The 26,071-nt window shown below is 37.5% G+C and overlaps 1 protein-coding gene across 3 annotated transcripts; it reads left to right on the top strand.

The window, feature by feature from the left end:
- Window positions 1–1,208: 1,208 nt before the first annotated feature.
- On the top strand, window positions 1,209–24,894 carry LOC107550597 (probable cationic amino acid transporter). 3 transcript variants are annotated; one of them, XM_016231905.1, is made up of 8 exons: window positions 1,209–1,472; window positions 10,841–11,347; window positions 14,431–14,667; window positions 17,245–17,462; window positions 17,578–17,724; window positions 18,949–19,157; window positions 20,342–21,219; window positions 22,287–24,894. In XM_016231905.1, exons 2-8 carry the CDS (start codon window positions 11,044–11,046, stop codon window positions 22,661–22,663), a joined length of 2,370 nt encoding a protein of 789 aa, XP_016087391.1. In that variant the 5' UTR covers window positions 1,209–1,472; window positions 10,841–11,043; the 3' UTR covers window positions 22,664–24,894. The 3 variants fall into 3 exon arrangements, with proteins under 3 accessions (XP_016087391.1, XP_016087390.1, XP_016087389.1); XM_016231904.1 differs by lacking the exon at window positions 1,209–1,472 and adding an exon at window positions 1,769–1,970; XM_016231903.1 differs by lacking the exons at window positions 1,209–1,472; window positions 10,841–11,347 and adding an exon at window positions 12,401–12,903.
- Window positions 24,895–26,071: the final 1,177 nt, after the last annotated feature.

The raw sequence follows: 26,071 nt of genomic DNA, 5'->3' as shown, positions 1-26,071 counted from the left end.
ATTTGACATTTTCACCAGGAAAAAAAGAGCAACAGCAAAAGTAAGATCTGAAACTTTGACCCATCACATTCAAGGCCATGTGTTTAAACTCCTGCTCCAGGGGAACTCATGTCTGCTTCTGAGCAATATTCCCTAACCATTGAATATTACTCAGGGTGTAATACTACATGACTCATGCGTGAAAATTGAACTCATTGTTTTTAACAGAGATTGAACCTAATAAACAATACACACAGGTAATGTGGACTGTATACACACTCATATTTCTCCATCATAAGCACATATATATTTTTTCCTGGTGGTAGCAGGTCTATAATTTTTAGGGGAGATAATTGTGAGAGTGACGCATTCAGAATGTCTTATTTTTTGAGTTATTAGACTGTTTTATGTTTTTTGTATTTGTTTCACATTTTATTCTATGTTGCATTTTATTCTGTATGTGTTTACCGTTTTAAAATAAATGATTTTGCGGGATGAAATAATAAAATAAAATCATACAGGATTAAAAAAAAAATAATAATAATAAATACATAACTTTTTTCCCTGTAGAGGTTACATGAAATAAATGGTGTAGAAAAATGTTTTACTCAGACATTGCTAATTTCATAAACAATTACAAAGAAATGGCAAGTAACGCACTGAATTAAACATGAAATTTAGGGGGTATTTTCTTGTGGAAAATACACTAATCTTTGTTTTATTTACAATATTTAAAAGAAAAATCACTTTTTACAGTGATAGGCTGAAGCAAACATCACGCTTTGCATTTATTTGACTTAATTTAGGGATAGGTTATAGATTTCAAAACAACTTTAATTGTAGCAGACAAATATGGAAATATTATATCAAAGTTTGAAACGCATACCACAAAAAAAAAAATACTGTGACAAGAATTCAAATGTTACACCATTATGTTCTTGGGTAGATTTGGTACACGCATATTCAACAGCTACATCACTTTTCATCTCCCGGTTTTTGCATCTTTTCATTTGATGCAGCGAGCGTGCTTCCTGTTCCCTTCCCATCATGCTTTTGATGGCGGAATGAGGAGGGATCATTCATTTTGCTTGTCGCAAAAGGCGCTCGATGTTCTCACGCAATGATATCAAAACGTCGTTGACGTCGACGGCGATAATAAATAATGAATTTGCTCGCTTATCACGTGGAGGCAGAGTCTGAATAATTTAACCCCTACGTTACTACACGAGCGTACGTCCTTTTTACAGCATCAGTGAAGTATCCCTCCCAACGACGACCTTAATCCCTACAATGATGATTTTTTCGCCTTCAGTGCTGCGTTACGTTATGATAAATCATTGCTAATGTTTATGATGAGAATCATATGATACGCAAACGGAAATGCATCCTGCTTGGGATCCACCTGGTTTTGGACTACGCCACCCTATCTCGCTGCTGTAAGCCGCAGCACCGCACATCAGCATCGGCACAGCTGGACAGCGGCAGCCTGGAAGGTAAGTGTTGACCGAACCCGGACACTAGGTCAGGATGTACCTTAGACCTCATTAGACCATTTCAGCCCAAATCAGAATCATATATGGACTAATTACAGTTTACAGACACAAAGCAAATATACATATATATATATATTTGGTTTAATGACGATTAAATGAATCCGTCTTTTTAAAGCAACTCTCTTGGGATAACAACGATATGTTATCGCAATTAACTTTGTTTTTTCGTCAGTGATTATTTTTAAACCACTGCATTGGTGTTTAAAAAAAGAAAACGACGACCTTAATCCCTACAATGATGATTTTTTCGCCTTCAGTGCTGCGTTACGTTATGATAAATCATTGCTAATGTTTATGATGAGAATCATATGATACGCAAACGGAAATGCATCCTGCTTGGGATCCACCTGGTTTTGGACTACGCCACCCTATCTCGCTGCTGTAAGCCGCAGCACCGCACATCAGCATCGGCACAGCTGGACAGCGGCAGCCTGGAAGGTAAGTGTTGACCGAACCCGGACACTAGGTCAGGATGTACCTTAGACCTCATTAGACCATTTCAGCCCAAATCAGAATAATATATGGACTAATTACAGTTTACAGACACAAAGCAAATATACATATATATATATATTTGGTTTAATGACGATTAAATGAATCCGTCTTTTTAAAGCAACTCTCTTGGGATAACAACGATATGTTATCGCAATTAACTTTGTTTTAAACAGATGTCGACTCGTCAGTGATTATTTTTAAACCACTGCATTGGTGTTTAAAAAAAGAAACGAAGAACGAGAAGAAAAGAAACATTTTGTTTTAGTGTCAGCTGGTTGTGTTTCACGGGAGGGGCGGTGCGAGATCGCTGTCAAGTGAATGTCTACATTTCAATAACATGCTTTTTATGCAATAGAAAGGCGAAAGGCGTATCTGCATTATTAGTGATGGTGGGTTTTAGATAAGCAATGGTTTCTTTTGATTACACCGCCTGTGAATATGTCTGTAACGGAGCTCTAGGCAGTGAAACGAGGTTAATCTCCAAAAACATGATGGCAGTTACTCATGGATGCTGCTTTGTTTATAATCGGGCGTGTAAAATACAGCGGCGCTGACCATGGTGCTGAAACACACACGTCCGGATTTATACAATATCAAGTTGTTTTTAGTATAATATTAGACTACTACTTACAAAAATAGTAGGTAAGGAGACTTTTATTCTGCTTGATCGAAAGAGATCTAATCTCTTTCTTCTTAGGAATTAGTTGTATAGGGATGGATGTTTGCCTCCTCCTTAGAAGTGGTTTGATGATTGGCCATTTTGCTTGTGAGTGGTCTTTAAACAGTTAAATAGAATTGGAAATGATTGCCATTCCTGTTGTTCCATTATATTAGGTTATTAGGTCTCTGCTGTTTTATTGAATAATCAATCTTTATGTATTTGTTGGTCTTATTGATTTAGTTTTTTATTGAGCTTATTTATTCAGATTTATTGGGCTGCGTGCACTGTGCGCTCATATTTTTTATTACACTGCACCCAACTGCATTTTTTTATGTACTGTATTATACTGAATCATAGTCATTTTATTCTTCTGCACAAGGCAGAAGAGAATGTTAATGTTAGCATCTACAAGTAGCCTACTAATATAATGCTCTTCAACCAGCATACAATGTAACATTAAATGCAGTAATGTACATAACCGATAACAGAAATAATAAGAATAATTTCTTATTTCAGTAAAAGATGTTATACATCATTCAGGGACTTCTAGGTAAATTTTCTTTTTTCTTTCTTTCAATTACACAACATGTTATCTTGCCTATTTTATAAGTATAATAAAGTATTCTAAAAGGTACTTCCAAAAACAATCGTTTGTACTGCTTTATACAGCCACATTAATTGTATTGTCCTTTTTAATAAAATTTGTATTTGTTTTAATGTAATTTCTCACTATTCAGTATATGGTAAGTCAACTTGCAGTTTAGTTTTTGTACCTTTTTACTTCTGAACATTTTTACAGTGTACCTTTGACAAATTTCAAAATGAGTGGACAAAGATTCTTCCAAAAAAAAAAAAAACACAATTAACCAAGAGCTATTTATTGTTGCATTTTTGAAAGCATTTTTTGTGTGTGTGCTTTGGCTCCTGAAAAGCTGCATGCTTGTAATTTGCTTTTTCAACTCTGACTCATGGGTATGACTTGCTTTTTTCCTCAATGAGCCACACTAGTGCATACTCCCATTAAGCTCCCGCCACTATTGTGATGTCACTCGTATTGTTTGTGCGCATGCTGTAATACAATTAATGGCTTTCTGTCAATTAGGACCACCTGCAGCACTGCATGGCTAATGACAGTGAGCAAGAGACATAATGCAGTGTGGACAGCCGAGGAGACACTATACATAAATAAATACCCCCAATTTCATTATAAAGACCAAAATGGAATCTTTAAAGTAGTTTTTGTAGTGTAAAATGCCTGGCAACAATTTAGGATTGATTTTATTATTATAGACATCACCCATTGCCTTATAGCAGTGTTTGTTGTTAATTAATGACCTCTGACTGATTACAGGAATAGTTCACCCAAAAATGAGCTATAAATGAACTCAAAATGAGTTTGTTTCTTCATCAGAAAAGATTTGAAGAAATTTAGCATTACATCACTTGCTCACCAATGGATCCTCTGCATTGAATGGGTGCCATCAGAATGAGTGTCTTATGAAGTGAAATGCTGTGTGTTTGTAAGAAATAAATCTATCATTAAGGTGCTTTTATCTTTAAACTGTTGCTTCCCTGAATACAAGCCCTCTGTTACTTAATGAAAACGTTGCCTGAATTAAAAGAGAAATTTAGCATTACATCACTTGCTCACCAATGGATCCTCTGCAGTGAATGGGTGCCATCAGAATGAGTGTCTTATGAAGTGAAATGCTGTGTGTTTGTAAGAAATAAATCTATCATTAAGGTGCTTTTATCTTTAAACTGTTGCTTCCAGCTAGAATACAAGCCCTCTGTTACTTAATGAAATGTTGCCTGAATTAAAAGTGAAATATGCACAGATCAAGCACCCTTTACAAGCAAAAAAAAATTGTCCAAAACAAATATGTTGGTGGATTTTGGTTTGAGAGGACAACAGTGGATTTTTCACTAGAGGAAACATTATTATGGATTATGGATTCACATTTTGGTCAGAAGTGACAGTTTAAAGTTAAAACACCTTAATGATGGATCTGTTCCGATAAAGAAACAGACTCATCTACATCTTGGATGGCCTGAGGGCGAGTACTTTTGCTGAAAAAGTACTCGCCCTCAGGCCATCCAATATTAATTTTTTGGTGAACTATTCCTTTAATTCCATAATGTTGCTATGTCAAACAGTTAGCAGCATAATGCGGCAAAAACAGTAGTTTTAGAATGCTGTAGTCAAATATTTGGTTGAGTTTGGCTCTGACTGTGCCCTGATACTTAGAGATGTGAGTTGTACTGAGGAAGAGAGGGAGCAATAAATCTGATGGCCTGAAATGGTGTTAGTGTTCGTGCCAGGCAGATTCACTCCACTCAGCAGCCAGTTTATGTAACAGTACAGCGGCCTGGAGGAGGAGGGGAGAGTAGAGCAGGGAAGGCAAGAAGAAGGGAGGAGTTGCACTATACTGCCCCGAGGAAAGATCTGACTGTGTGGGTGAAGACAAGTATAATCAAAGTTTGAAGTTTCTGCATTTAAACAGGTCTTCTGTTTGCACACATTTTTTTTTGGAGTGAGGTAAGAGATGAATTTTAGATGATGCATTAAGGTTCTTAAACATACTTGAATTATATGTTTATTTATGCCAAAATGAAAGGAATTCAAGAAAGCATTACGTTACATAAGTGGGTTAGTTTCTTACTGTGTTGTATAGAACATGAGTATTCCTTTTTTTCAGTTTGCATTTTTTTTTAAATGCACATTTATACTTTTATTCAAGGATGCATTCAATTTATCAAAAGTGACTATAAACATAAAGAATGTTACAAATGTTCAAATAAATGCTGTTCGTTTGAAGTTTCTATTGATCAAATAATCCTAAAAAAAAGTATTATGGTTTCCACAAAAAAAAATATTAAGCAGCACAACTATTTTCAACATTAATAATAAGAAATGTTTCTTGATCACCAAATTAACATATCAGAATGATTTCTGAAAGAACATGTAACACTGAAGACTTTTTAATTGTGATAAAATTTGACAATATTAAAATATTGTTTTTACTGTATTTTTGCTCAAATGCAGCCTTGGTGAGCATGAGACTTCTTTCAAAAAAAAAAAAAAAACATCTTACCAACACCAAACTTTTGAATTTATATGATTATTTATATTCTCAAATGTTATGCTGATCCCCATTCTAAACTCCAAACAAAGATGATTTTTAGTTAGACTTTCAGAAATGTTTGAATTATGTAATATTCTAACATATATACATTATGCGTTTTTCAGTTACATTTAAGATACGTCTGTAATTCTGAACAAGGACTGGTATCCTAATCCTTTTAAAACAATAAATAAACTGTGTCTTGAGGACAGCCTGTTGAACAGTTTCTCCGTCTTTCCTTCTGCCAAGGTGTACAGTATATTGGCAGGGCTGTGCAATTAAAAAATACATGCAGTCTGAATCCCTCTACATAATTTGAGCGGTGCAGTTCTGCCCACCATTTCTACACACCATCTGCTGCAGTCGTAGCTCTGCTGTGTTTTGCTGTATCTTGTACTGTCAGGTTAGACTATAAAGCTGTAGAATAGTGCGGTGGAAGATCTCAGCTTCTCATTCTGAATGCAGATAGCCGCAGTGTCACACAAGGTGAAATGATGCAGGTGAGAAGACTTTAATTGACTTGTAAATTCACCCTGTTATTAGCAAGAGTGATTAAAGTGCAGAATTATGTAGTGTGAATAGAAGGGGAGTAGTTGGGGTGTCAGGTTCTCATCTGGAACTATGGATTAAAGTCTCACTGTCATTATATAGCAGATATTTAAAATAAAACTAGAGGAAAGAAAGCTTGTCAGGACTTTCTGCAATTGTATAACAAGTTTTAAAGTATGAAGGCTATATTTGAGTTATGTTGATTGGATTGAAGTTTTCATAGATACCATGAAAGTCAATATCTAAATGATAAATAGACCAGAATTTGAGCATTAGCGTTGAAAGCAGAATACAAATAGTGTTAGAGCTAAATAAAAATGCCCTGAATTTTTTTTTGTCAGGATGTGAATAGACCAGGCCCCAAAGTTTTATTTAGGGTGTAGTGATGGCTTATGTGTTTTTGAGTAAAATGTAGCTGTAAATACTATCAGAAGAAACAACATCAATTGGAAACCGAACAAAAATGAAACATTTATTATATGTTAGGTTGTACAGCTTGATCAGTGAAGACAAACATTTCTATGGTGTTTTTATTTATTCCTAAGATGAACAATATTAGGTTTGTATTGAATACTGCCGTTCAGATGCACACTGGCAACAGTTCAGTCAATCAGACCTCCTTGACAAAAGCTGTAGAAACGCCCACTCTCTTTTCCCACACAATGATCTCACAATGGAAATCAATTCTTCTCACATTGCCTGCAGATGGCCAAACCCTTTCCATCACCTCCTCCCTTAGCAATCACAGTGCAATTACCCTGTTATCATGATTCCTAAATGATAGCCATGACTGATTTACTCGAACTTGACATCCACCTGGGGCTCCACCTGTTTGGTTTGCTTTTTCTGGCTCTATAATAAAATAATATACTTGCTTCACATGCATATTAGCTTATACTGTAGCATTAATAGTACAGCCAACTCTGAATATGCTTTTCATGTCATATATACTACTGTTCACAAGTTTGGGGTCAGTAGGATTTTCTTTTAAAGAATAAATACTTTAACAAGGATACATTAATCAGTTGATCAATTGCATTGATCAAAAGTAACAGTAAAACATTTATAATGTTATAAAGCATAAAACTGTTTTCAACAATGATAATAATAAATGTTTCTTAAGCAACAAATCAGCATATTAGAATGATTTTAGGATCGTGTGACACTGAAGACTGGAGTAATGATGCTGAAAATTCAGCTTTACCATCACAGGAATAAATTACATTTTTAAAATCTATTAAAAAAGAAAAGTTATTTTAAATTGTAATAGTATTTTAAAATATTACTGTGTTTACAGTTTTTTTTAATTAAATAAACATCTTGCTGACAACAAACCTTTGAATAGTGTATGTGTGTGTATAACCTATAACATACGAATGCACTTGCATACACATACATTTTAAAGATGAAAACCACCCTGATATCCTGAAAATATGTCTCTTGTAACTAATAGTTTGGTAAAGAAAAGCTAACACCAAATGGGTTAAAGTGGCATTCATATGTTTCTGTATATGTTTACTTATGTTCACAGCTGTATTACGTCAAAATGTTGCTATGGTTATCACTATGTCAACCAGTTCAGGGTAGTGCCCAAACACACATGAAACATGCATAGGGTTGTCACTCCCAAAACTTTGCAGTTTGTCACAAATAATAATAATTTGTCCAAAACAACAATTCATTAGTCAGCAGCACCACATGCATGTGTCCTGGTACTCTCTTGAACACGCGTCGAAGAGAATGGAAGAGAATATATTGTTGCATAAAGTCACTTTTTTTGTTTTCTTTGTGCACAAAAAGCATTCTCATAAATTCATCAAATTAAGATTGAACCGCTGATGTCACATGGACTATTTTAACAATGTCCTTACTACCTTTCTGGGCATTGAACATGGTAGTTGTGTTGCTGTCATTGGAGGGTCAGAAAGCTCTTGGCTGCTGTTAGTCCTTTAATTCATTGACACTGAATTTATGTGCCTTTCATATAATTGGCTATATGTATTTTTTGCCTTGTGCTATGATTTTCTGCTCAAATTAGGGTGACCATGTGGGCCATTTTTACGGGACGCACCCTTGCCAGGATTTCTATATTGCCTAAAATATCCAGGTTTTGGCTGTTAGCACTGTGCAGAATGATCATTGTATGACATTCTTTCACGAGAGCTATAGAGAGCAGAGCAGACGGCTCCTTATGCTTTCAAATCGCTCTCGCGGTACTTTGGTGTCATACAACGATTGGCACGCTGCTTCAAGTCGAACAAAGGAACGAACAAACACGTGCGCGTATTTGCATCGTTTTGATCGTTCTCGCCTTCTCACGCGCGACGCTCCACAATTGGTCGATTATGTACAATACCTGCATGTTATTGGTCAAACTACTTTGGATGTTTTAGGCAATATAAAAATCATGGCCAGGACGTGTCCCGTATAAATGGCACATATGGCCACCCTAGCTCAAATATATTTTGCGTTGTGTGTCAGTTGCATAAAATGCATGTGGAAAGTATCATATTTAGGCAGAGCTGTGTGTAGTATGTACTTCTTTCTGGCTTCATCTTAATCTTGTCGCTTTGAATTATACCAATGCTCTGTGTTGCACCTCAGGCCACTGTTTATACATGTGTGTGTCATAAGGTCAGGGCACGTTTTGAGTATATACTCTTTTAGCAGGCCAAAGAGACAAACAGCATCAGTGTTATGTGACTTTGACAGATTCAGATATGATACCGGATCACATATGCTTTATATGAGGTTGAGTTTATCTTTAAACTGCACACTGCTGTGAAATGGCATATAATCTTTAAATAACATTTTATTTTACATTTGCAGACCAACAGGGAGGACGTCACCTTAGTTTATTGTTTATTTTTCGAAACCACAATACAAATTATCATACTTTTAGGTCATTTATAAGCTATAGAGCAGACAGTCCCGGTCCATGTGGCCTGTTGTGGGGTTGTAAACCTTTAGACAAATCATTATCTTGGTCAGCAGCCATGTGCATTAGTCACTGTGATGGACAGATTTCACTGCGATCTGTTACTGTCTGCAGACAGTTAGACATGGGATGAAGGAGAGAGAGTATCATTACAGATGGGAGAAGCCATCAAAATCCTTCAAAGTGACAGGATTGATGAGTTAAAAGGGAAGGAACTGGGCTAGTGGTGAAAGAGAAGAGGAAAGTACTATAAAATGAGGTGTAAAAAAGGAGTTGGTAGAATGAAAGAGGTTTGAGAGAGATGGGAGAGAATGTTAGATAGGAAATGAAGCCAATGAGAGTAGGAATGAACAGGCTGGGGTTTGTTCTTTGTCTGTTCCTATTTGGCTGCACACCAGGACTCATCGGCACATTTTATTAGTGTTCAACATGGGCCTTGATGTTATCTTCAGCTCTTTCCTATCAAGAGGCCCTGAAGATATCAAATCCACAAACTCTTACAAAAAGCCATTGCTTTTAGTACCACCTACTGAAGCTTATTTTTCGTATTTATTTAATAATCTTTCTGAACTGATTTGTTAGATGGACTGGAAATGAATGACTAATGAAACATCACTGTAGCAAGACACTCGTGAAAGTGCGTTTATAAAGAAGCTCTCTTGTCTGAATGATGAACACAAATGCCATAAACAGTTTGGTTTTATAAAAACTGAGACTAATATTTAAATTTTCTGCTCTGTTTAAAATCTAAAAGTTGTCTTTAATTGAATATGATTTTTTTTGGTGGTTTCTCTGACGAAAGCCTCATTTTGCCAGGCAGATACATCCATGACTGAGTTCTTATCTGTTTTTCTTTTTGTGACCCACAATGGCAGCAAAATATTGTGTTTACATGTTTTACATTGTACAAAGCATTCATTCATCTATTAGACTAAGCTAACGGGTCTTTCTTTCACAAAGATCAGTGATGGATAAAAAGGGCTTCTTGCTTCTTGCATTACTAGTTAATCAGGCGGGTAAATGTAAATCTGGTGAATACAGCATCCTTTAGGCTAGCATGAAGAGGCTTTTACTACAACACAAATGTTTTAGCAGTCAACAGTCTTTGAGTTGCCTCAGAAAGTGAATTGAACGATAGTAAATGCATCTTTTTTGGGAGAATTCACAGAATGATAACGAATTATTTAATTGGAAACAAAAAGTAACAGAATATTTTATATGAATTAGGCAGGTGGAAAATTCATAATATATGACTTGCATATAAGAAATGTAAAATGTAGCACTATTTCACTGCTACTGTGAAAAAGATTATATTAATATTTATCTGTATTGTTCAAAAATTATAGTAATGTTATTATTTAATAAAATATATAGATATATTATATATTAATAAAAAAACATTAATTAAAAATGTATATTAAAACAAAATCATACTGACCCCATAACATTTACTGTATATACAGTGTAAGAAATGCATATGTAAGCATGACTGCCAAGAATAATGATTGATCTCACTGTTGTCATCTCATTTTGTTCACAGCGTTGCTTCACCTTCACCCTCACTGGTCATGTGGAAATATCTGGTAATGATGCTCCTCTGAAGGACAGCGAACATCTCAGCTGCTTTTTGGTGACCCCCCTATACTACAAGATCAAAAACCCAAAGCTTCTTCAGTCCCTCCATCCTCCTCAGAGTATCAGCCCCATTTCTTGCAGGCCTTTAATCCATAACCAGGCTCCAAGATGAGCGGGCTCTTTGCCAAACTGGACCCGCGGCGGATTCAGTGGGGGGCCTCCTGGTTTGCCTTCCAATCCCGTGTCCTGCGCACGAAGCCGGTGGAGTCCATGCTGGAAAGCACGGGAGGCACTGGGGCTCACGGCACTAAACTCGCCCGCGTTCTCTCCACCGTGGACCTTGTGTCTCTGGGAGTGGGAAGCTGTGTCGGCACTGGCATGTATGTGGTGTCTGGACTGGTGGCTAAGGAAATGGCAGGTCCTGGGGTCATTGTGTCTTTCATCATTGCTGCTGTGGCCTCCATCCTGTCAGGTGAGTGCAACCCCCACTTCCTGTTCCAGTCAGTTAGACACAAAAGAGAAAAACACAGAGAAAAGAGGTCTGTCATCTTCCTGTAAACCTGCCCTCAGTGAAGCGCGGCCTAGGTAGTGTTATTGTACTGTAGATAGCATCTGAAAGTGCGTTTATAAAGAAGCTCTCTTGTCTGAATGATGAACACAAATGGCATAAACAGTTTGGTTTTATAAAAACTGAGACTAATATTTAAATTTTCTGCTCTGTTTAAAATCTAAAAGTTGTCTTTAATTGAATATGATTTTTTTTGGTGGTTTCTCTGACGAAAGCCTCATTTTGCCAGGCAGATACATCCATGACTGAGTTCTTATCTGTTTTTCTTTTTGTGACCCACAATGGCAGCAAAATATTGTGTTTACATGTTTTACATTGTACAAAGCATTCATTCATCTATTAGACTAAGCTAACGGGTCTTTCTTTCACAAAGATCAGTGATGGATAAAAAGGGCTTCTTGCTTCTTGCATTACTAGTTAATCAGGCGGGTAAATGTAAATCTGGTGAATACAGCATCCTTTAGGCTAGCATGAAGAGGCTTTTACTACAACACAAATGTTTTAGCAGTCAACAGTCTTTGAGTTGCCTCAGAAAGTGAATTGAACGATAGTAAATGCATCTTTTTTGGGAGAATTCACAGAATGATAACGAATTATTTAATTGGAAACAAAAAGTAACAGAATATTTTATATGAATTAGGCAGGTGGAAAATTCATAATATATGACTTGCATATAAGAAATGTAAAATGTAGCACTATTTCACTGCTACTGTGAAAAAGATTATATTAATATTTATCTGTATTGTTCAAAAATTATAGTAATGTTATTATTTAATAAAATATATAGATATATTATATATTAATAAAAAAACATTAATTAAAAATGTATATTAAAACAAAATCATACTGACCCCATAACATTTACTGTATATACAGTGTAAGAAATGCATATGTAAGCATGACTGCCAAGAATAATGATTGATCTCACTGTTGTCATCTCATTTTGTTCACAGCGTTGCTTCACCTTCACCCTCACTGGTCATGTGGAAATATCTGGTAATGATGCTCCTCTGAAGGACAGCGAACATCTCAGCTGCTTTTTGGTGACCCCCCTATACTACAAGATCAAAAACCCAAAGCTTCTTCAGTCCCTCCATCCTCCTCAGAGTATCAGCCCCATTTCTTGCAGGCCTTTAATCCATAACCAGGCTCCAAGATGAGCGGGCTCTTTGCCAAACTGGACCCGCGGCGGATTCAGTGGGGGGCCTCCTGGTTTGCCTTCCAATCCCGTGTCCTGCGCACGAAGCCGGTGGAGTCCATGCTGGAAAGCACGGGAGGCACTGGGGCTCACGGCACTAAACTCGCCCGCGTTCTCTCCACCGTGGACCTTGTGTCTCTGGGAGTGGGAAGCTGTGTCGGCACTGGCATGTATGTGGTGTCTGGACTGGTGGCTAAGGAAATGGCAGGTCCTGGGGTCATTGTGTCTTTCATCATTGCTGCTGTGGCCTCCATCCTGTCAGGTGAGTGCAACCCCCACTTCCTGTTCCAGTCAGTTAGACACAAAAGAGAAAAACACAGAGAAAAGAGGTCTGTCATCTTCCTGTAAACCTGCCCTCAGTGAAGCGCGGCCTAGGTAGTGTTATTGTACTGTAGATAGCATCGTTTTTTATTCACTGATCCTGAGTCAGGCTTTAGCTGAGTGAACACATGTATAACTTTATGCCTCCTGACGTGTAGTGATGACGCACGCTGAACTGGCTCATTAGGTTTACAGGTTGAAGCTGTGCACAGCATGCTGCACCCAAAATAGAGTTGGAGAGAAAATCCATTTAGTTTTTCCTGTGGATAACAACATAAAGAACCCAAAAATGAAAGGGATATTTTTTCCTGAATGCAGCTGACCTTTCCACTCATGGAAACAGAAGCAGAGTTTAGATAGCATTTGTCTTTATCATTCCATGTAGTCATTAGATATACAGTGTCCTCCACTAATATTGGCACCCTTGGTAAATATTTGCAAAACAGGCCATGGAAAAAGTTTTTGCTTTTTATGCTCTTTGTCTTTCTTTTAAAATGTTCACAAAAATCTAACCTTCAATTAAAGTAAAATCATTCCAAGAAAAAATATTCACAAATTTGACATCTGTAAGATTTTTTTTTTTTTTTATGTTTTTGAAAAAAGTGCATTTATTTGATTAAAAAAAATACAGTAAAACAGTAATTTTGTGGAATATTATTTCAAATTAAAATAACTATATATTCTATTTTGTTATATTTTAAAATGTATGCCTGTGATGGCTTCAGCATCATTACTCCAGTCTTCAGTCACATGATCCTTCAGAAATCATTCTAATATGCTGATTTGCTGCTCAAGAAACAATTGTTCTTATAATTCCATATTCCTATCATCATGTTGAAAACAGTTCAGCTGCTTAATATTTTTGTAGAAAATTGTTATATTTGAAATATAAATGTTTTGTAATATTATGAATGTATTTACGGTCAGTTCTGATCAATTCAGTGCATCCTTGCATAATAGAAGTGTTCATTTCTTAAAAAAGATAAAAAGACATCACATTAGAATCACAATCAAATCTTTAAAATCCATTAAAGTGAAATTTAATTCAATCTGATTCCATTCTTGTATGCAACTGCTACTTTTTACCATTCAGTTAATTCTCAATGAATAAATTCAAGTGCTGTGACTGCCGTCATATATTTGATCATGTATTACAGCAACTTGAAAGGATATGTACTGCTTTATAGCACTGATGTCAGAGAGTACATATTGGAGTGAATATAGAAACTGATAATCCTTATCTTTTCCACTGTAGTGGGGTTTACAGGGATTCAGCCTGTAAAGAGGGATTTTCCTCCTGTTATCTGGATTCTATGAGTTTGACATTTGAGAATTGATCTGACACTTCAGCAAAAAAAAAAAAAAAAATCGATGATTCCATCTCCGCAACTGGTTAGAGACTTGCATGCTTTTATTGATAACCTCCAGGAGTACAGGTGTTACAGTAATCATTGCTATCTCTCCACAGGGGTGTGCTATGCTGAATTTGGTGTGCGAGTGCCTAAAACCACAGGATCAGCCTATACTTACAGCTATGTGACAGTGGGAGAATTTGTGGCTTTTTTTATTGGCTGGAATCTGATTTTGGAGTACCTGATTGGTACAGCAGCAGGAGCCAGTGCACTCAGCAGCATGTTCGACTCTCTGGCCAATCACAGCATCAGCGGCTTCATGATCAACCACATAGGAACACTCAACGGCTTGGGTGAGTTGAATTAACATTTTTATAAATTTGTGTTTAGAACATAATCATCTAAGTCTGAGACCCGGATTAATCTTAATGGAAAAGTTCACACAAAATTAAAATTAGTGGCAAATTTACTCACCCTCAGGCCATCCAAGATGTAGATGAGTGTTTCTTTATCGTAACGGATTTGGAGAAATTTTGGATTACATCACTTGCTCACTGATGGATCCTCTGCAGTGAATGGCTGCCGTCAGAATGAGAGTTCAAACAGCTGATAAAAACATCACAACAATCCACAAGTAATGCACACGACCATATGTTATTATGCATAGAGGACTCGTATTTTAGCCGGGAAGCTATGGTTTGAAGTTAAAAAGTATCTTGATGGATTTCTTTATTATAAATACACAGTTTTTCACTTTAAAAAACATTAATTAATGGACTGGAGTTGTGTGGATTACTTGTGGATTATTGTGATGTTTTTAACAGCTGTTTGAACTCTCATTCTGACGGCACCCATTCACTGCAGTGGATCCATTGATGAGCAAGTGTTAAATAATATACAATAAACAAACTCATCTACATCTACAAAAAAAAAAAATCTGAAATCTCTCTAATAAATCTTTTTGTTTTGATGAAGAAATAAACTCATCTACATCTTAGATGGCCTGAAGGTTAGTAAGTTTTCGGCAAATGTTAATTTTTAGATGAACTATCTTTTAATACTGCAAAAAGAAAACCTATTTTATTTCACAAGAATATACTTGACAGCCTGTTATTATTAAATCCACCCTATTTTCTAAATGAGTTAAATGATTGATTTCATGTCACTGAATGTTGCCGTTTTCAAAGAAAGAATTTGAAAATGACACACTAATAATCTTGAGACATACACACACAGCAATTACAGCACAAGTTATAGTAGGCTTGATATAGACTGGAGTTAATGGTGCTGCAGAAAAGAAAAGGCACCTCTAACTTTAGCAGTCAATAGTCTGGTGACAATGCAATGTGAGGAAAGCTTGTTAAAAAACAGAGCAACCTTTCTCACAGCTTTGTTGCACTGTGAAACAGCTGCTCCACTTACATTTCTGAAGGTTGGGCATTTACTATTAAAATTAGGACAGAAATATTTTTTAAAGCAAATATGATCTGACGCAAATTCTAGATCTTGACATATCCTTGTTTTACTGCATGTTCATGTGAAAAATGCTTCCATGTATCTTGAATGCTTATTATGCAATTACTTGGTTATACAGTCATCTTTTCAAATGTTTTACACATGAATAAATGAATAGTACTGTTTAAAAAATATTTTACAGATAATATTTTAATATGGTTTAATTGTCTGATTTTGTTACAGTAATACAAATGTTTTTAGAATATCACACTTTTGTCTGACATCAATATGTAGAGCTGCCTTTATATTTTATGAGAAGGCCCCTAACAAGGGGATTATCATATTTTGGGGTCCTTGGCATTAAAAACCCTTGATCTTTGTAGAGTTCTCAAAAAGATACACCATACATCTACTGTAGATACTACAGATGGAGGAATTAAATATTGATATTGGGTACTGAAAGGGACAATATTTGCTTCCTGCATGGCATGTTTGGTTTGCAGACAGATATTACATATAGACTATTGTGTCTGATAAAACATGGCATATCATACCAAAATACACAATCTTTCTCAACCAGCTGTTGTAAAATATCTTCTTTTTCTTTTACCAATCCCTTTCCTCCAAAAATCTAATATCTCTACATCTGTGTGTCTCTCTGCACACACGTAACAGCCACGTTATGGTTCATAGTCATTTCAGCTTAAGGCCTGGTTAGAATGCTGAGTATTTTTTAGAAATGCATGTTTTATTAATGATGGTATTGAGGGGTCAGATGAGGACTGTCTGTTGTCAAGTTATGAAAACAGCTGTCCAAACTCATTACTGTCATCTGTCATCTATCTGTCTGTTTATTTATATTTATATTTATCAATGGTGTGCCGTGCTGTTCTGAAATGAAGAGGCCTCATTGTCCTCATTGTCAAGTCCCCACTGTTTTTAATGCTTTTTTTATTCCAGTGTAAATTTCATGTTCCAATTACACCTAATGTTTACATTTTCCATATTTATTAAAATGAAGTATAAATCTCATAAAGTTTTTATTCATTTATTCCAAATATTTAAGAATGCAGTAACGCAGTGTATATTTTATTTGTGAAATAATGTTAAACTTTTCTTTTTAATAATATCTATCTATCTATCTATCTGTCTATCTGTCTGTCTGTCTGTCGGTCGGTCGGTCGGTCGGTCGGTCGGTCGGTCGGTCGGTCGGTCGGTCGGTCGGTCTGTCGGTCTGTCGGTCTGTCGGTCTGTCTGTCTGTCTGTCTGTCTGTCTGTCTGTCTGTCTGTCTGTCTGTCTGTCTGCCTGCCTGCCTGCCTGCCTGCTAGTTTATCCACTGTATATGTTATAGTATTCGAGACAATGTGAGGCCTAATTAAGTTTAAAAATTCAATGCTTTTTAAGTTTGTTTAAACTTTCAGACAATATTTTATAATGCCAGCATCAAAACTGGCTTCCCTTCATCACCTCTCAGGTAAAGGGGAGCAGGCGTATCCGGACATCTTGGCCCTGGTCATAGTCATCCTGGTCACAGTGATCGTTGCTCTAGGCGTGAAGAATTCCGTCGGGTTCAACAACGTGCTGAATGTCATCAATCTGGTGGTGTGGGTATTCATAATGATTGCAGGCCTGTTCTTCGTCAGTGGCAGCAACTGGGATGAGGGACGATTCTTGCCTTATGGCTGGTCAGGGGTAAAGTACATTTCAAATTAATTATTGAAGTTCAATCCGCTAGTGCCTCTCAGCATAAACACTGAGGAGGAAATTGCATTGTCTTGTAACTATAATAAACCGCTCTGCCCAACAGGTCATGCAGGGTGCAGCCACATGCTTCTATGCTTTTATTGGGTTTGACATTATAGCCACCACCGGAGAGGAAGCCAAGAGTCCCAACACATCCATCCCTTATGCCATCACTGCCTCTCTGGTCACCTGTCTCACTGCCTATGTCTCTGTGAGTATATGGCATTAACCATCACTAATTTTGGGTTCTTTTCTCCATATATTTTTTCATTTAAACCTGAAAATTGTATATGTTGCTATCTTTTTGCTGTCTTTCTTTTCTGTTAAAACTATTGATGATACAAGTGACTTGAGTCAGGGGATAAAGTTTAGATTATTTAATTCACAGTCTGTTGATACTTCAGCTTCTCCATATAAGAATATAAATAATGCATGCCTGAGTTTTTATTTAAAAAGATCATCTACTGTGGCATAACTTTTTTTTGTTCTTTTCTTTGTGTTCACGGACAGTCATTGATTATTCTCTTCATGTAGCATGTCTGAATTTATTAAAGCTCTCCGGCTTTATCACTGTGCAGTGCTGTCTGTCTTTAGGAGGTTGTCATAGTAACGCAATGGGTGTTAGTTCACCAACAGACCTCTTGTCTGCATCTCAGAACAATATATTCTATATATTTCATTTCTATTTTTTTCTGTTTCCTTCTAATTGATCTTTTTATTCTTTTATCTCTCTCCAATTTTTCTCACGTCTGTTTTGGTTTCAGATGGAATGAAATTGCCTTTACTAAAATGGCTCTTCATTTTCACACCTACAGGACTGTCTGATGAGAAGCAAACTTGTTCATTAGCAGCGTTCACCACTCCAGATCTCATTTTGTTGTCGTAGAGGCTAATTTTAGCCAGGCATTTCATGTCCCTGTCTGTATGTGTGTGTATGTTTGTGTGCATATGTGCGTGTTTGTGTTACAGATAAAGATAGCATTTTCTGAGATTTATTAAATGGGTCATATCACGTGCAATCAAAGTGTCCTTGATCTTTTGATATAAAAGTGTCCATTGTACAGTTCTATGAAAACAGATGGTAACTTTCAGAACTCAGTGCTTCCTACCCAGCAAAAAAAATATTTGATATTGATATTTGAATATATGGAAACATCAGTGTGATGCCTGTTTGGTGTTCAGAAACTTCAAAATAAACTCTTGTAGTGCTAAACACCAGAAAGAAAGAAAAAGAAAGTACTGTTTCAGTCTACTTTGCATATTCTTCCAAAGATTCTCAACATTAGAAGATTTTTAACAATATTCCTGATCATTTCAGTCTGATCCTAAAATTCATGATGGGGCATTTCTTAAAGTCACAGCAGCACAAAAAAAATGTACGGTCAATTTGTAAGGTCAATGAATCACACTTTCTGCCTCTCTGTCTCTCTCACAGGTGAGTGTGATCCTCACGCTGATGGTCCCCTACAATGAAATTGACACAGATGCTCCGCTGATGGAGATGTTTTCTCTACATGGCTTCCAAACTGCCAAATACATAGTGGCCATTGGCTCCATTGCAGGACTGACAGTCAGTTTGTTGGGCTCTCTCTTCCCAATGCCGAGAATCATCTATGCCATGGCCGGAGATGGTTTGCTCTTCAGGTAAAATAAAATGAAATCACAGGGTTAAGTAATGATCCGTGATGCTCTATAATGCGTCTGTTTCCATTAAATGTTGCAAAAATGCCATTTAAATATCATTCTCTGCTGGAGAAGTAAGCTCCTGCCATCATGCAGTCTCAAAATAAATGTTACTTAGAGCCTTGACATTTTAAATCAAAGCCAGTATAATGGGTATGTGGTAAGACTTCTTTGATCAAATTAATGTTCGGATGATTCACCCTGTTTGCACATGGTGTTAACATCAGTACACTCGTCATTGGTTATCAAAAGTGGTCAGACAAGATGCATTGTTGTGCATTCGGTAGTAGTATCTCTCAAAATAGCTCAAATGCATCTTATATGACCATTTGTGATCAGATTCAAAGGTGAGGGTCTTTAAACTATTTTTTAAATGTATTAAAAAAGACTAATAATACTAGATTTCAATATCACTGCAAATATGACATTTCAAGGGGGGGAAAAACATTTTAGTGGAGTAACTGTAATAAATTATTTTCGGCTGAGCTACACGTAATCTGTCAATACATGCACTATACTAAATTTGGGGTCAGTAAGACTTTTTAATGATTTTGAAAGATTCTTATGTTTGCCAAGGCTACATGTTCACATGTTCAAAAATGTAATTTTAAATGTAGTTAATTCCTGTAATGGCAAAGTTTAATTTTCAGCATCATTACTCCAGTCTTCAGTGTCACATGATCCTTCAGAAATCATTCAAATATGCTGATTTGGTGCTCAAGAAACATTCCTTATTATTATCAATGTTGAAAACTGTGATACATTTTCTCCGAGATTCGTTGATGAATAGTGATATATTAGGTGAAATAGTAAACTATTGTAACATTATAAATATATTTTTAAGTATTAATGTAAATATATACAGTATATATTGCTGACCCCAAACTTTTCGGACAGTTATTTTGAAGCCACACACCTCTGACAAAATGTAACCTTTTTCTTTAATGCAGTCGTTGATTGACAGTTGAGTAGTCAATACTTTCAGGTGTCCATGACAGATCAGCGCTCACACTTCAAATGTAAAGTGGTCATATACATTTCTGACTACATCCAAATTCGCTATGGACTCCATTTACACCTGTGTCTAGCACTGCCCTCTTGTGATTGGAGGATTGAAGGTGTCGTGCACAATCTGTATGTTTTAGGTTCCTGGCCAATGTGAGCACATACACAGAGACTCCTGCAGTGGCCTGTGTGGTGTCGGGCTTCCTCTCTGCTCTCTTGGCTTTGCTCGTCAGTCTGAGGGACCTGATTGAGATGATGTCCATCGGCACTCTGCTAGCCTACACGCTAGTGTCGGTGTGTGTGCTGCTGCTACGTTACCAGCCCGAAGGAGACATTCACGGATTCGTAAACTTCCTCTCCGAGCAGAACGCAAAGCGTAAGGAGGGAGTTCTGGCCGAGTGTGAGAAGGAAGCCTGTTCGCCAATCAGTGAGGTCGATGATTTTGGAGGAGCTCCAACAAACACCTGTGGAGCCAAGAACTTGCCGTCTCTAGGAGACAACGAGATGCTGATCGGTAAACCTGACAAGTCCACCTACACAGCCAGTCACCCCAACTACGGCACAGTGGACATGTCCTCAGGCATCGAGTCAGATGAGACAGATAGCGTGTATCTGCTAAAGTTGAAGAAGCTGCTGGGGCCTCGCTATTACACCATGCGCATTCAGCTTGGCCTGCCGGGCAAGATGGACCGACCCACCATGGCCACTGGCCGCATCGTCACCCGCTGCGTCATTTTGCTCTTCATCCTCATCTTCTGCTTCTGCTCCCTCATCATCTTCGGGTCGGGTCAGATCGCTGATGGCCAGTGGTGGGCGGTGCTGCTGCTGGTGCTGCTGCTTCTGGTCATCATGCTGTTGATCTTCATCATCGTTCAGCAGCCGGAGAACCCCAAGCGCCTGCCCTACATGGCTCCCTGCGTTCCCTTCGTCCCGGCCTCCGCCATGCTGGTAAATGTTTACCTCATGCTCAAGCTCTCCACCATCACATGGATCCGTTTTGGCGTATGGTGCTTTGTGGGTGAGTTTCAGTATCATTTTAAATGGACAGGTTTATACAGGCAGCATTTTATTTACATGGGTCATTCCTGAGATGCAGTTTCATGTATACACTACTGTTCCAAGGTTTGGGGTCAGTAAGATACGTCTTTGTGCGTGCAATTGAAGAGAGCGTGCTACAAGCACAGTATAACGTCTGACAGGACAGGATAGTTCATTTTTCTGAGGTGAGAGACTTTTTATTTCATAACAAGCTACAAAAATAACAATAGAATAATGAGACTGACATTAAGTCAACAACATCTCATCTGACCGCAGATACTGAATCGGGACAGCATGTTTTTCTCAGGCAGTCTTTACTTAAACTACAAAAAAAAAAGTGTCAACAGCTTTCACGCACATCTTTCAAAATAAACGTCTTGCATCAGAAAAAACATTTAGAATTACGTTTTTTGTTGTTGATGTTGTTTCTTTGACTGTACAATCCGCGACCCACTCAGAATGGTCTTGCGACCCACCAGCTGACCCATCATCCTACATAAAGTGACATCATATTTAAATAAACATCCATAATGATCACCAATGGAATTTAATAAATTATGTGATTTATTTATTTAGTTAGTAAGTTAGTTAGTTGGTTGGGGGAATGTTTCTAAAATTGATATATGATAATATTACTTTTGTAATATTAATTTTGAAAGATGGTTGTAAAAATCTGAATTAACTTCATATTGACACCTTCATCTAAACCTCACTGAGCAATTGATAGTATTAGCTCAGTTAGTTAATTTTATTTTTTAATTAATTAAGTTGTAGTTAATATATATTCTTGGTGAATAGTTTTTTATAGAAATACATCCTTAAATTACAAAACAATCACATTTACTTTTTACTGTAAAAATTGCAGAGTTCAAAACTCCTGCAAAACAGGAATGACCCACATTCCTTTCTCTTATATGAGCAGACTAATACCTCCACTATTACTCATTTGCTATGTTTGACTGAGAGAAAACACTCATCAGTACATTTGTGCAGTAGATTATGTATGTGTGCATTGTTTGTGTTGTCTCTGTGTGTTTGTTTCTGCAGGTGTTTTGATCTACTTCGGCTACGGCATGTGGAACAGCACCCTGGAGATCACGGCACGTGAGGAGGAGGCCCACGCTAGCACATACCAGCGCTATGACATTGGCGTGGATGACAACTTTGTAGTAGATGATGATCTGCACCCTTCTGGAGACGGAGGGCCGTACCAAACCTGGGGCTCCCATGAGGGCAAAGGTGGGCACCAGAAACAGCAACACCAGGAGCAGAGCGAGCCTCAGCCTGACGGCCTGGACAGGGTGGACAACCACAAGACCTCCTCTTCCTCCTCAAACAGCAGGGCCAAAAGCAAAGCTGGCAAACCCAGTCCGGGCTTTGAGGCCCTGGTAGTCGACGACGATTTGGACGATCCTTTGGAATGAGAATGTAATCTGAATGTACTCGTCTGCCAACAACTGCAGAACCCTTGGGCTAGGTTGTTATGTCTCTGCAATGAGTTTTTATTTTATTCCTATTCTTTCATTTGCAGCCCTTTTTCACTACTGATAGGATAATGAGAACACATAGGATGGGATTTAAATTTTTGAAGGCTTTTGATTGGCTTTTTTTTTTTTGACCACACAGAACCTAAAGAGCCCAAATATTCCTTCTTTTTAAAATCAATTTTAACAGTTTGATCCCTAATTCTCACTGTAATCATGTTACCGAATTCTTCGGCACTTAAATATATATAATCTATTGTTTCACTTGAAAAAGTCCCCACCCAAATTACAGTAACTAGCATGAAATTTATTATCCGGTGAGTAGTTTATTACTGCCCTGTTAGTTATCACAGTCCCACAGCCTTTCCCAATATGACCGTCTTTCATCTGTCAGGAGGATGTCCATTCACAGGTCACTTCCTGTAGTCTGTTAGCCCCAATGTTATGTGGGGTCGATATAAAACCAGGAAACATTGCCGTGTGAAGCCCTAAAACACTTAAAGCGCTTTGCATACTTTTGCAATTCAATAAGCAGTTGTTTTTCTTAATAAATTTTAATGTTGCATACAAAAAGGTTCGTTTTGAGAAGCAAAGATAAATGATAGCCATAAAATGCGACTGAGAATGACCCCACTGAATCAAAGGCCTCGTTCTCTTCTGCTCTAACATCTAGCCCAAGTGAGGTTTTGACTGTAGGTTGTCACAAATAGTAATTGGACTTTGCTTGCAATAGTGCCTTCATCTGTCAGTGTGTGCTTTAAATATGACCATCAAGATTTCCATGCATGTTTGTTTGTCATTTCTGTTGATGCCGACATATCCATGGGGGTTTTTTTCCCTTGTGAAGGTGCCTGTCAGCCGTCACGTGTCACCACCGACCATCCATTCATCCTATGTGCCAGTGACTCCGCTTCATCCTTGCAAGCAGGCAGCTCTGTGTAAATACTGACGGTGTGACCACAGTATGATTTGTGTCTCTCAGCTGGTCAGTGTGTCCGTTGACCAAAAAAAAGGAAGAGGTTTAGGAAAAGAGAGGGAGTGAAATTTGCATGTGGTGTGGAGCCTGTTGTGAATTTTTTATCTGGCTGTGCTCTTCTGCTGTTCTCCTATAATTCATGTGGCGTTCAATTGATCTGTTCAGTCTAACTCTATCTGTGCAACAGCTCTGGCAGCCGAAAAAGGCAAAAAATACATAAATAATAAAAAACAAAAAGCAACCAAGCCAGGCCTCAAATCCATACATTTGGAAGGCCACATGTGTTCAAAACGCACTGTGTATTTCATGTCATATTACTTTAAATGTGTCTCAACCAATTTTTTATTTGTGACAAATATGTTGAAATAACAAAAAACGAAATATTGAGTTGCCATAAATTATTTGCAGGCTGTGTCCTTTTAGTCCCATTAGCTCTCACAAGCGCATAGAGCTTCATTTTGGGGCCTGGGTTGGTTTAGTTCCTTGCATCTGGTCTATGATGTGATTCTTTGTCGCCGTGGCATTTTGCTGAATGTATAGCATGTTCCAAACAAACAGGCCCAGAGTAAAACTGTGAGTATTTGCATGTGTATTGACTGATGAAAGACTTGATGTAAATCTCAAATGTAGCATTCTGAGAGACGAGGGTAGCAGCCTGCCGACCGTACACCCCCCGAACCCTCCTTTTCCCGAGTGGCCTCTGTTTACAAAGCAAGCCAAAGTCTGCAACCTTTGTTTACTATATCCGACAAAAGACACCATTTTACTTCTGTAGAGTAGAATACCATATAACAGTGTGGAGACGTGAGATATCGAAGAGAAGTATTTTTTTACAGGCATTTCATACCTTCAGGTTCTCTGTTGGGGTAGCCTAGTCACCACCGGTGGTGTTTTGTGGGTACAGAAGAACTTCTAAAGAAAAGTGTTGAAAGCATATATTTTTAATTACCTCTTTCTAAAAACAGAACTGGAGATTTTGGGATTTTGATTTAGTAGTTTTGATTTAAATAAATGTTAGCCCATAAGAATAGGCTCAAAGAGGGCATGGTTTTAAAGGGATAGTTCCCCCCAAAATAAATATTATGTCATCATATACTCACCCTCATACCACTTCCAATCTGTACACAACAAAAAACTTATTTTTTTGTCCTTACAATGGAATTCAATGGGGTCCATTGATGATGTTTGGACCCCATTGACTTTCATTGTAAGGACAAAACCAGTTATTTTGTGTTCAGCAGAAGTCATACAGGTTTTGAGCGACATTAGGGTGAGTAAATAATGACCATTTTCATTTGTGGGTGAATTATTATTTTAAGTAAGATTAAAATCTACGTACAGAAATATTTTATTAAAAATATGTCTGTAAAAAAAAAAAAAATCTTAAAATGTTTCCACTATTGCTTTTAAAGTCAGCTACTATTTGTTATTTGTCTCTGAGAAAAGGTACAGTGTTTGTACTTTGTGAACTATCTTTACTGCTATCATAGTTTTTTCGGTATTTGTCCAGGAAATGTGGAGATTGGCTTCCCTTGCAAATCTGATCTTTGTTTCTGCTGTATATTTTGGTATGAAGTGGATGTATTCTGGTTTCAATGATTTTTTTTAAAGAATCTATTTATTGTTTCTTCTACTTGTGGTTTTGCTCTCCCGTTGCACTGTGTAATGAGATGTTAATATTGCTTCCATGCAACAATGAAAGTCATTTATTGCAGATCAGATAAGCGTGACTCTTGGTTTTCCTTTCGCTTTAAGGCGATCTCACACAACCCGAAATCAGAGGTAATAAATATCCTCACATGGGTGGCTTGTGTAAGCGGTGTAGGCCTGCTCTGTTTCCTGTGGGGTGGAGCGCTGAGCCTAGAATAACAGCGATCCAAGGGTCGTACCTGAGCACAAAACAAACATGGTCATACTGGGAGGGGCGCCGCTGGCTATGCAGAGGAATGAGATAAACAGATCGAGATGTACTGTTCCATTATCATTGCTGCAATGGTGGTCGATGTAGTACAATATGGTTTGGAGATCTCAAAGCATGTTGTTATGGTCAATTCATACAGATCAGACCCATCTGTCTGTATGGCGCAGACATCGACACAACCTGAAGCACACTCCTTTTGTGGGAGGGTCTTCATAAGTGTTATTCCTATGAGGCACTCATAGGATGTCATTTGTGTCATCTGTCATCAGCCTGAATCAGATTTAAATGTGATGTCCTTATATTATACGTCATCTGTTTGGGGGGGGGAAGCCTCCCGTTTTTCTGATGTAAAATATCCTGGTGCTAATCCTGGATGTGAGGAAGACGTTAAATGCTTTGATAGTGTGTGGTAGATGGTTATATTTTCCTTATATGCTTAAAAACGTAAATA

Source organism: Sinocyclocheilus grahami, unplaced genomic scaffold (assembly GCF_001515645.1).
Source record: "Sinocyclocheilus grahami isolate Dianchi unplaced genomic scaffold, SAMN03320097.WGS_v1.1 scaffold402.1, whole genome shotgun sequence".
Taxonomy (NCBI): Eukaryota; Metazoa; Chordata; class Actinopteri; order Cypriniformes; family Cyprinidae; genus Sinocyclocheilus; species Sinocyclocheilus grahami.
Note: the sequence above shows the minus strand (reverse complement) of the source record. Positions and strands in the feature narration are given on the sequence as shown.